At 46.7% G+C, this 12,530-nt stretch overlaps 1 protein-coding gene across 3 annotated transcripts in view; it reads right to left on the reverse strand.

Moving 5' to 3' along the window:
- Nucleotides 1–694: 694 nt before the first annotated feature.
- LOC112256730 (kinesin-like protein KIF26A) overlaps nucleotides 695–12,530 on the reverse strand; it is a 104,826-nt gene continuing 92,990 nt past the window's right edge. For all 3 annotated transcript variants that reach the window (XM_024430184.2, XM_024430185.2, XM_042325384.1), the window contains 8 exons: nucleotides 12,055–12,238; nucleotides 10,738–10,897; nucleotides 8,170–8,332; nucleotides 4,158–7,446; nucleotides 2,987–3,180; nucleotides 1,944–1,964; nucleotides 1,442–1,592; nucleotides 695–1,252 (listed from right to left, as the gene is read on the reverse strand). In XM_024430184.2, the coding sequence (XP_024285952.1) occupies nucleotides 1,068–1,252; nucleotides 1,442–1,592; nucleotides 1,944–1,964; nucleotides 2,987–3,180; nucleotides 4,158–7,446; nucleotides 8,170–8,332; nucleotides 10,738–10,897; nucleotides 12,055–12,238 (4,347 nt within the window). In that variant the 3' untranslated portion in view covers nucleotides 695–1,067. The remainder of the gene's footprint in view (nucleotides 1,253–1,441; nucleotides 1,593–1,943; nucleotides 1,965–2,986; nucleotides 3,181–4,157; nucleotides 7,447–8,169; nucleotides 8,333–10,737; nucleotides 10,898–12,054; nucleotides 12,239–12,530) is intronic.

A 12,530-nucleotide genomic window follows, 5' to 3' on the forward strand; every position in this document is an offset into this window, starting at 1 on the left:
AGGGATAAAAATGTACGCACTGACAAGCACCACTATGCCTTGTCAGTGCGCACTGGACTCTGGACACCCCTAACACAGGGCACCAGAGAGAGCTTACTGTCACACCCATGAATCATGGCGTACACACAGCCTGTTGGGAGCAGGCCCTGTATGGTGTATGATATGTTCTGCCATTGCCAAATTTTCTATTAAATAAACAAAGGGCAAACATAGCTCAGCTCCACATACTTTCCTCTCCCCTTTTCTACACCTCCACCATCACCCATCTCAGCACCTCCACTGGGGCCCTTTGGGATCAAGGCAACTGGAGGGAGGAAACATTTACTCAACCCTGCTAGCTTTCACAGCTCCGCTGGCAGTGGTTGAGTGATAACAGCAAACCAAGTCCTTGACAAGATAACACAGACCTGGTTTAAAAAGGTAGAAAAACTACAGAACAAGAAAGATAACATAAGGCGCAAAGAGGCTGGATAAATGGGCAAAATGCTGACTGAGGTTGGTTTGAAACATGAGAAAAGGCAAAGTTTGGGAACGCAATAACATTAGCTTATTGCTCTTCCTTTTTCTTCTTACATTTTTTTTACCTACAAATTATATTTTTACACACATAATCATATAAATACACTATACAATGCAATATAAAATTATTATTTCTTAAAAGGAATATGTTCAGGGTTTGCTTAGGTATGCTGGTTATGATACTAGCACCATACAAAAAATTATGACTCAAAATAAGTTGAGTGAAAAAGGCACTTCTGGTTGTCGTTGAATGACTCTTGGGTAAATGATGGCCTCTCTCTCATCATGCAGGAAACACAGACCCCGTTGTTGTCTGTGCACACGTTTCTCTCCCATTCCAACAAGAACATGTCCAGAACAACGAGGCACTGTAGATAAGTCGGTTCAGATCTCCTCTGTCTTCATGCAAAGACCCTCGTCCTGTTTGTCTCATCTTTTGTCTTTTAGTTTTTCTTGTCACTTCATTCCAGCAATATGAACTGGCTGCTACATTTCATCATCATTCCTTTCTCACTTTCTGGATTCTCCATCTCTCATTTCGCACCTTCTCAGACTTCCACTTCTCGAAGTCCCTCTTGAGTGTCAGGCGGTGATGCCACACTGATGTCGAAGCACGTCACCATCATGACACGTGACTTGCATATGTTGACACAGAAATCCAGCTCCTCTGTGACCTGACTCAGGGCCTCCAGGTACTCCTGGGACTCCTTGTCCAAATCCTGGTCCACCTCAACTGGAAGAGAAGAGACAGGAGAGCAGAGGAGTAAAGTCATGGTCACCTACAGTCAACAGAAATACTGTCCACAGAATCAAGTTAACTATCAATAGGAAGATAACTTTCTATTTTGGTGGGGAATATGAAGAATAAAAATGTGTAAATTCCCATATTCCCCTATCCTGGAATAGTCTAGCAGATACTCACACTCTCCTATCCACTTGCAAGGGTCCATCATCAACCGGGTCTTGGTGTCCTCTAGCTCTTCCTTCAGTGTCTCGTGTTTGACCTTCAGCTCCCTGATCTGCTGATGCCGCCGCTCCAGAACCTTCAGCTTACTGTTGAAGTACAGCAGCCCCTGAGAGAGCGACAGCGAGAAAGAGAGAAACGATAGGGTGGTGAGTGACAGGAACGGTTTGAAATTCAGAGTAAGCTTGAAGATGAAGATTCATGGCCGTCATCGGACTAGCATTTTTTGCTGCTGCTAAAGAATTGCAGGATATACAGACACAGTTGTGTATATTAACATTTCTGGACATTTTCCAGGTATTGTAATATAAGAATACTACTGGTTTCCTGTCACAATGGGCCGAAACCTCATTTGAGATCTGTGCATGCAATTAATGCCTGTTCTTCCCTCACTCCAAACTATTCCCCAGCTCCAATTACAGAATAATGAAGCCTCAGCCATCCAGAAAAATCAACATACCTTCTCAACATCTAGGAATGGCTGTTAAAGAGGAGAAAAGGGAAGAAGAGTAAATACAAAAGATCAAAATTATTCTCTTACTCTAGACAGAGTTATGATCTAACAGTTAGAACTCAAACAAACATGAACACACAAACAGACATGAATATACAGAGTACTGAACCCTGTGTATATATACACACAGAAAAATCCATGGGAACACAAATAGACATGTGAATATACACACATTGAAACAAGCCTTGATGCACACATTACATGGTATTCCAAAACTGGTCTGGGAATGATGGTCCCCAATTTGTCTTTCACAGCCATTCAACCAGTGATGGCTGGGAAAGACAAATTGAAGATAATCTTTTCCTAATTGAAACTAAATCAAACCACCACCAGCTGATTTAATATATTCTCTTAACAAATCCCTGTCTGGCTACCTCAAACTTGTGGGAGCAGTTAATGACCCATAGCAAGTAGCGCCAGCCATAAAGTGCCATCAGGCAGCCAGGGATGGGCCATGGTGATGGCTGATGGGCTGTGGAGGGGGGAATGCATATTCATCACAAATTCCTGGACTGCTCTTTTCACCACCACCCCTTCCCCCTCCGTCAACCAGCACCAGCCTCAGTCATATCTAAACCAATGAACCCCAGACAGTAATTGCGTCCTGATCTCTTCACATTCCTTCAAAAGTCCGGATAGCGTAACACTGGGCTCTGACTGTGGTCACACAGACACTTAAAGGTGCCGTGAATCACCATTGGGCAGACTGAAAGTCAAATGTCTAAGATGCATATTTTCATCTTGTTCTTTAATAAGAAACTGGTGAAGGAGTTAGCCAAGACCTTCCCACGATGCCATGCCTGGCTTCAATGTAGCACATTCAGAATATTGCTGAAATCAATGTAGCACATTCAGAATATTGCTGAGCCTGACATTGCTAAGCAGCATGTATGTAGTGATGAACATGAACCTAATGACAGGACTCTAAAATAAGTTGTTACAGTATGGGGAGCTTGTATTACAGACAGTAAGCGTGACCCCTCGCTCACCTCGGCTGAGTCCTCCTGACGCCTCCTCTGGAGCCGTTCCACATCATCAATCTCATACACCTTAATCTCAAAGGGCTCCTTTAGTGCTCCTGACATGGGCGGCAGATCCACCCACTGGCCAGCTGTGCCAGTCTTCTTCCCCAGGGATGAGGTGTCTGGCAGGGGGGCCGGGATGAGCCGCCGTCGCTGGAGCCCTGGCGAGACACAGACAAACAGGCACATCAATTACTGCTGGAAATATACAAATGGCAATATCTGCCAGGGCCGAGCAGTAAATATGTATGAGGCTGAGATGGAGATGTAAAGCGATAGCAGGCTTTAACACAGACCTCCTGAGCGTGCTGTTGATTGCATATGTATAAGGCTTTCACCACCGTCTATATCATAGTCCTACCACATTATATGAATTGAAAAGGTTGACTATATAAATCTACGAGAGCTGAAACATGGTCACAACTTTCCAGTGCTGTTCAATTTAGTTCAAAGTCAGCTCATTACATACCTTAATTACATTTCCCATATAAGAGTAATGTATTCTGCTGAATCAGAAAGGTGAGAAAACCAATAAACTATAAGAATCACATTTTAAAAAGCTATCTTTACAAGATTGCCTGGGGAAGTTGGAGAAAGCGACAGGTTGTACTCGATGTTGTTTGGGGATTCTGTGCTATACTTCTCTGCCATGCTGCTTCGATCTGGAGAACTGCAGAACTGTAGTTCTTATTTCAGATGGGAACACCTTTCAGTCTGCTTTTCAGCATGACACATCTAGTTAAAGTCAAAAGCAGTGAACCTTCACCCTTAACAACCCTTAACTAGGGATTTTCTAAGCTGCTCTGTGCAAGAACACTGCTTTTCCAAAGCAATTAGGGGGAATTTATAGACGTGCTTTGTGACTTCTAGACAAGAGGCTTTTACAGAGACAGTTGGACATATGTCCTCCATTAATGACCTTCTCCATTATTTAACAAGTGGACTGTTTGACATCACATAGAGGCTTGTAAAAAAACATCAAAGACTGGACTTAAACAAGAAGGCTTGTAAAAGGACCTAAGTAATGCTTGGGATTTTATGGAACTTTCACATGTTTTTGATTCCCTAACAGTATGCAGTTGTACAGGATATTATCAGAGATGATGCATAATGATGTATACAGATTCAGAGCTCTTACCATTGCGTTTCTTCGGGGACTTTGAGGTCCTGGGGCGGCCTGAGGAAGACATCCCACTCTCGCTCATGGAGTCGTGTGCAGAGGATGCACTGCCTGTGGCCTCGCTGTCACGGATCATGCTCTCATAACCACTGCTGCCCCCGCTGTGGTAGAAGAGGGCTGTTCGGCCCATGGCTGGGGGCAACTCTCCACTCAGAACACTGCTGTTGTCACTGCCGTGTCCACTGCTGTAGCGCTGCGGCCTCCTGGGGGCTGTGATCTTACTGTAGGGTGAGGGCAGCATGGCCACAGGGGACTTGTCATCACTCAGGTTCACCCCACTGTCATTACCACTATCAGAGTCCCCTGAGCCCCTCAGGTGTTTGCAGGATGTGCTGCCTGATGCCAGCTCACTGACCCGGCTGTTGGCTGCCCGCATGGCCTGCCTGGTGCCCATGATGGTGCCCCGGCCAGGCTTGCTGTTGACGGCTGCGGTGGCCCGAGGGGCAGAGGTCTTACCAGTTGGGGGGAGGTTGGCATTTATGTTCCTGGTGGCTGGAGCTGCCAGAGACTTGGTGGAGGAGCTCAGGCCTTTAGAGTTGCTCGCTGACAATAAACGGGCCTTACTTCCATTGACCGCTCCTAACGCTCTGGGGTTAACACTACCTTTGACCTGCCCAGGTTTACCTAGAGCACCTGTGGTGCAACATGGGGAAGGTGGGGAGGTAGCAATGGCAGAGCTGCTTGAGATGGGTAAACCAAATCTGGGAATTGGCCTGCTGGATATGCTGCTGCCCAGGCTGGCCCCACTGTTCTCTCGGCTGAGGGTGGGTTTGGAGCCCACCATGGACATGCTGTCACATCTCTCCAGAGACGTCTGACTGCCGTAATGCTTCTGTCCAGCATCCCCTCTGGCCTTCAGGCTGGATGTGGCTTTGGCCGAGGTGTAGTCACCCTTGAGGCTGGATGTTTTGAGGCTGTTGGAGTCTCCTCTGCAGCGGACCTCTAGCTCATCCTCTGACACTGTCCCCCTGGTGAGTAAGGGCCTCCCTGCTTCTCCATACGCAGACTTTAAGGCACTTTGGTGCAGCAGGGTCTTGTTCTTCTGATCCAGACTGGATTTGCGCACTGGGGGGAGGGGAGGTGAGTTACCACCAGGTTTGGGGAGCATGCTGGCTTTCTGCCCATTGGTCTTCCCATTTTTCCCCAGAGAGGAAAACTTGAGACTGTTGGTTGTAGCTGTGATGTCCTGGGTGGTGACCTTGGTCTCCGGAGAGGCATGGATGACAGGCACAGTGCCTAGGGTGGTGGCCCCTCGTCTGAGCTGAGGCATCTTGCTTGGGGACCCTGCTTTCTTGCTGGGCGACTTCTCACAGCCGTCCACCACCCTCTGGGCTGAGGTAGAGCCCTGCACCTTGGGCTGGCGAGGTACGCTGTTGCTGTTGAAAACACCAGCTTTTCGGCAGGGAATGCCGCTCACTGGGGTTCTGGGGAGCTTGCTTGTGGCAGTGGCACTGGGGACTGGGAGCTGAGGTTCATAGTGGTTGTCAATGCGCTGCCAGGGGTCCTCCTGCTTGACTTCCTGTCTCTGTGGTTCATGACTGCTGCTGTTGCTGTTACTATGGGTGATGGATGAGGTAGGTTTAATTTTCCTGGGAAGACTGGAGTGGACTATGTAAGGGCCCTGGGAGGGTTGTGAAGAGGAACTGAGAAAGTTCACTTTCGCTGTTTTGAATGGGAATCTGAGGGATCCTTTGGTTAAGTCGGGAGACGGAGGGCACTTTGTCAGGGACAGTTTGCTAGACGCTGCGCTGTCACTGTCCAGTTCAGAAAAGCTAAAGCCGCTGTCATTCAGGGAGTTCTTGGTGTCCCTTGGGGATGATTCACAGTGAAACATACCCATGGAATCCAGATACAAGGTGCCTTCTGGGCCGATGTGCTTAGTCTGTGGGAGGAAGACGTCTGCCGAGTGGGCCCCTTCACTCTCCAGAGTACAGACGCTGACCTCACTGAGCCAGGAGCTGATGGACGAGCCCCTGCTGCCCACACACACAAATGCGTCATCCTGTGAGGGGGTATGCACCTCAATGTTGACTGCACTCCCCACAGCTGACGTGTAGGCGTCAAACTCATCGTTGATGCTGCTGATGATGCTGACAGGCCGGGAGCCGGAGGCCAGGGCCTGCAGGGAGCAGTCGCTGTTGAAGCTGATGATGCTGGAGGGCCGACCGTTGTCTATGATGCTGCCAATGGACAGCTCCTCCACCACAGTGAACACCAACTCATCCTCTCCGTTCAGCTCTACAGGCTGCTGCAGGGTCACCGTAGCCCGGAGGATGTCCCTGTCCAGGCACCTCTCTCTCAGGGTGGAGCGTTGCTGGCACACTTCTACTGGTCCCCTGGTCTGGGCTCTACCAAGAAAAGGGGAGTCCTCAGACTCCCCCCGTTTCCCAGTCTGATGGCTCATTCCCACGGGCGGCATTCTAGTGGTGGACCTCTCCTCTGCCTCTCCGTTGCCTCTGCGTGAGTCTCTCTGCTGTGGGGGAGGGGGAGCAGGCTTGGGTAAGGGCTTCTTGTTGAAGTAGACCTTCTCCCGCACCACTGGCTCAGAGGCTGGCACCGTGGCCACATCCTGTTCGATTGGGCTAGCCCGGCTCTCTGACATCATCACCTTCTCACCATCAGCACTCGTTCTGCACACACTCTCTGAAACCCCTCTGGAATGTTCCAGTTTAGATTTTGAGGGGCTTTCCTGGGGGCTGCTGGATGGCGGAGTGGCTACAGATTTAGGAGGAAGTTTGGGTGAGATATTCTCCTGGGAGAAGGAGGCTTTAGTTACAGTCTTTAGGGAAGCTGAGCCAGGGCCTTCCTTTGCCTTGCTGTCTATCTGTGGGCTAGCCTGACTTCCCCTACCCTCTCCAACGAACGCTGTAGGCTCCTCGCTGCCGTCAATACATTCCAGGCGTTCCTGCAGCTCAGCAAACGTGTTGCACATGAAGAAGTGGTCTCTGTCCAGGGGGCCCTCTTTCCCAGAACGCTTCCTGTTCAGAGAGGGGATGATTGGAACGAAGGCAGGGGGGCCCTCGTTGTCACTAAGCTCCCTATCAGAGATGGCGGCGCCGCCCGGACCCACGTAGATGACGGTGTCGCAGGATTGCTCACTGCTGGAAGAGTAGTCTGGGTCGCTGAGCAGGGAGGGCAAGTCCGGGTCCAGGGCTACCGTCCGGGGGTGGAAGGGTCTGAGGTGGGGCGGCCGACGGATCCTCCCCTCCTCGCAGGAACTCTCCCCTCCAGAGGAGCTGGATGCATACTGCAAGACAGCCAGAAACTTACAAAACAGTGTATATGGGATATGTGTAAAATGCTTAGTACAAGACTGCTACATAATTCGAATGTCTGCACACTTCTTATATTCAAGATATAACATCATTACTTTAGACTTATTTAAACAGTCTTCATATCATTTTTCCGCATGTCTCTCTTTAAATTTATATTTAATTCAATCGTGTAATAATAAATCCCTTTTAAAATGGCCAGTCAATACATTTAAAGGTTAAAAGTGCACATCAATAGGCACACTGAAATTTATGTCAATAATATGAATTGGTGTGCGTGGAATGCATTATAATCACGCCTGAGACCAATGCAAAATAAATATATGCTGTCGTTCCACCTAATTATCTGGAGTAATTATTTCCCTAATCCTTAGGCAGCCCTATTGATTACATGATTATGTGTTGAGAAGCCAAGAAAAACTAGCTCTGAATTATGGCACTAATAACCTTGCATTAACAGAGGTCCCGATTCATTTCATGCCATGAAATGGTGAACAATGCAACTTCTGTTAATAACACCACTGTAATACACTCTTGAGATCACTAAAACGTATATAACTGTGAGAATCTATGCCTTTCCCTCATCAAAACAGTAAGTGCTGTGTTCATCGAAATATGTTCAAATAGAGAATACCCATGCGGCTATACCACTGTTTACGGCCTATGATACTGAAAGCTCTTCGAGTCGAGACACAGACCTTGGACTTCTTCTTCCTCATGCGGTGGATGCGTGAGGCCAGCTGGATGGTGGTGAGGGAGTCAGCGTAGTTAGCAGAGGAGTCAGAGATGTGGGCGATCATGGTGGTTCTGCAGTTAATGTTCCCCAGCGACTCTCTCAGCAGCATCGTCAGTTTGCTGTCCCTAGAGATGATACATTCACACACACCATCATTATCATTACTGCTCATGAAACGGCAGGATCTTTCAGTGCCTTATATCCCCGTCTGTGCTAATGACTAGCAAACAAACGTTAGTGTTGGTTGACATTCAACCAGTGTCCTTAACACGTAATATTAGTCTGCCAGAGACTCATTTCATATTCTTCAACTGTTATTTTCGGTTCTAACCTCTTAGTATATTTCCTTTACACTACAGGCTCTATTTTCGGCTGGTGGTAAAGAGGCACAATGTCAAATGCCCGTTAGTTTGCAATTTTGTCATGTAAAAACTGGTGCACTGGCATTTTCTAGTCCTAACGCCAGGTTTGGTCATTTACCTGTCTAACATCAGCTCACCTCCACTGTGGTGGGATGGCTGGCAATATGAGGCGTGTCCTTAAAAATACTTGCAAAAAGTACAATTTCATGCAGTGCTAAATGGGAAGTTTTAAGACTCTTAACGGTAAACACATCTGATAATGGCATGGATTTTGAGAGCAGAAGCGCAGCCTATCCAGTAGTAACCATAGTAGAGACATGTGCATTTTGTGAATCTTCCATTTAGAAACAAACTATTGGTTTTCCCCCAAAAAACTATTGGTTTCTGCCAAATAGAGACTCTGGGTTCTCTGCCACCAGAGACTCTGGGTTCGCGCCCAGGCTCTGTCGTAACCGGCCGCGACCGGGAGGTCCGTGGGGCGACGCACAATTGGCCTAGCGTCGTCTGGGTTAGGGAGGGTTTGGCCGGTAGGGATATCCTTGTCTCATCGCACACCAGCGACTCCTGTGGCGGGCCGGGCGCAGTGCAAGCTAACCAAGGTTGCCAGGTGCACGGTGTTTACTCCAACACATTGGTGCAGCTGGCTTCCAGGTTGGATGCGCGCTGTGTTAAGAAGCAGTGCGGCTTGGTTGGGTTGTGTATCGGAGGACGCATGACTTTCAACCTTCGTCTCTCCCGAGCCCGTACGGAAGTTGTAGCTATGAGTTGTAGCTACTAACAATTGGATACCACGAAATTAGGGAGAAAAGGGGTAAAAATGTTAAAAAATATATTTTAAATAAGCAGATGGATTGTTTTTTGTTTAATTTGATTAATAACCAAACTTTTCACAAATATTACCCGTCCATGGGTTTATGGTGATAACGTAGGCTACATGGCTGGAATTTCGTCTGCTATTTTGTCTGCTATTTCTGGAGAAGTGCAAATATGATCTGTAAGATGGTTCCACAATGTTTATAAAACATTACATTTACGAGCAGTATAATGGTGAATTGATATTCCCCCTTTCCCTTTACATTGGATCTTTATCCAGCTTCTGTGAAAAGTTTGAATGTGCGTAAAAACCCTCCATGGTCTAAGTTACGTTGTTATATGCCCACAGGGAGCAACTATGGTGCTGTAACTGTATTTAGACAGCCTATTTAAAACAATATATTGTTTGGTTTTGATTAGAATTTGATAACAATTAGGCTATACACTGTCTTTTAGTCCTTATCAATAGCCTTGTGAATTTAATCTAGCTTATTTACTACATTTGGCATGTCCATGTCCAGACTGCAATTTACAGTAGGCCTAGCCCCTATATCAGTGTGAATACTATAGCATATGTTTAACAATGTATTTCCATATTGAAGCAATGCAACTAGAACATGTTCAACATATTTAGCAAATGTGGGGCAGGCTACTTAACAAACTAGACTATAACGGACTAACATTCCAATTGGAGTTGATGACAATGCAATACATAAGACCGTAAATACACAACTTGAAGCAACCACATATTTAGCCATGAAGCATGTTCTGATTGGCCAGTGAGGGGCCAAACCTTGACACACCCTTAACTGGTTTTCAGCAAAACCCACCGCCAGCAAATGTGCCTATAATTGTGGTGGTGAAAATAGCAAAAATATTTCTGACACACCCACGAACCTATAGTGCCACCGGCAGCACTTAGATTTACCATTGCGCTAGGTTTGGTAAAATAGAGCCCTCAGTATGCATTGCATTTCCCAAATTAAATGTTATCTGTCTATTGACCTCATTTCTGATTCCATAGTGTAGCAAAATCCAGGCTGTATCACAACCGGCCGTGATTGGGAGCCCCATAAGCCGAGCATAATTGGCCCAGCGTCGTTTGAGTTCGGCCGGTGTCGGCAGTCATTGTAAATAAGAATTTGTTCTTAACTGACTTGCCTAGTTAAATAAAGCTTAAATTAAATGATACATATCTTTAAATCTATAGCAAGCTAGATAAACACAGCCTTGATAGTGAAGGTAAATGTACATGAATAAACTTGTCTCAAACATTTTGATTACGTACTCGACTTCATACTTGACACTGGTTTTACATAATCAAGGTATAAAAAGTACAGTACTAGTTCCCCTACCTGTAAGGTACATGCTTGGCTCCATTGGCTAAAGCCATGATAACATTGCCCAGCGCGGTGAGAGACAGACACAGGCCTCCCCCTCCGTCTCTGCTCTTACTTAGCACCTTCTCACAGCTCCCCAGGTCTATAAGGTGCAGCCTGCTCCGTCCGCCCGACACTGTAGATGACACAGGAGGAAGAGCCAGGTGAGGTTATATCCCAGCACAGACACATTCAGACACTCCCTCTGAAGGAAGACAGGGTTCCCACGTGCTGCTGCGCCATTTAGGCAGGAGTGGCACAGCCCAAACCAGACCAGACATGGCAGTCTGATTTATTCACAAGTAAGCCTTTCGGTCTGAAGTGATTCAAATCTGGGCTGAGATTGTCTCAGTTTAACAGACAGGTAATAAGGTTCCAGAAATTAAAGGATCTTGTTGTCACATGGACACAAAAACTAGTTTGGGGGGGCTGTGCTATAAAATAAAAAATGAATACAGTAATTCAGTGTAGACGGAACATGAGCAGAATTTCTCCAAATGTTATTCAGCAGCGAGGCAGCACATTGTAATGTAATGTAGGTCACTGATATGTTATTTCACATGATTGGGAGAGAATGACAGAGTTTCAGACTAGGCGGCGAACCATTAAACTCTTGTCAGCAATACTTAGAAATGGAGTGCTTGAAATAAAGGTCAAATTAAAATGTAAAAAATCTACACGCACTCTCCCTCCGCTTAGCACAACACATGGATGCAAGCAAGCCACTTTTTTTTTTATATAGAGGCTAGTGCGCACCCATCCATAAACACTACAAATGAGAGGCTTCAGGTTTTTTATCCATTCTGAGTTATTCAGACTTTATCCACCATCTAGCCCAGTGTGGTGCAGTCTCCTATGGCTATGGTGGTTACCTCTGGGAACACAGACACTTGAAGAACTATCATCAGCACCAGAACTGATGAGGGAAATTACATCTGCTACTTAACACTATCATTAAGGCATAATAAAGTCATCATCATTAAACTACTGTAGGTCATTATTTTTACTCGATTAAGTCCATAATCAGCCAGTGAAATATTTTTTCTGTTCATGTGCAGCAATATGGTTCAGTACATTTATCTCTTGCGGAAGAATCGAAAAGGTCAGAGCACTTGTTGAATCGAGTGAAATTATTAATAGAATAGCAGAATGATGAATGAAAATCTGAAACTATCACAGTCAAAGACACTAGGACACACAGAGTGACACTAGAGTTCAGAGAGAGCCTCACTTCATGTAGTACTGATAGATGCAGTATAGTAGTAATAGTGTTGTAGTAGTAGTTGTACTCACTGCCTCCCTTGCCGCTCTTCTCCATGCGGTACTGGTAGATGTGCAGTGTGAACAGCATATGAGAGTTGCGTCTCTCCTCTTCATCTGTGTCTGGCCTGCTGGTGCTGCGTGCTGCGATGGCTGCGTCCAGGAAGAAGGCTGCCTTCTCTGCCGTGGGGGCGCGGAGCTCGCTCTGGTTCTGGAGCTGAGGGGGGAGGAGGGAGAGAGGGTAAGAGGGGGGTAAAAAAGATCAGGGGTAGAGAGAAGGAAAGAGCATGGAGTTGGAGAGTGAGGGAAAAGGGAACAGAGGAAGGAGAGAGGAAAAAGGAGAGAGTGAGAGAGGGGAGACAGTTAATTGGACCCAAGCACACATTTCTTGCCCATTAGATTGGGTCTCCGAGGCAATTATAGGGAAACAGATATGCACACAGAGGGAGGAGGATTAGGGGAGGTAATGGAGGAACAGGGGGCAGGGGCACTTTCCTCCACACAGATGT

The sequence above is a fragment of the Oncorhynchus tshawytscha genome, linkage group LG08 (genome assembly GCF_018296145.1).
Source record: "Oncorhynchus tshawytscha isolate Ot180627B linkage group LG08, Otsh_v2.0, whole genome shotgun sequence".
Lineage (NCBI taxonomy): Eukaryota > Metazoa > Chordata > Actinopteri > Salmoniformes > Salmonidae > Oncorhynchus > Oncorhynchus tshawytscha.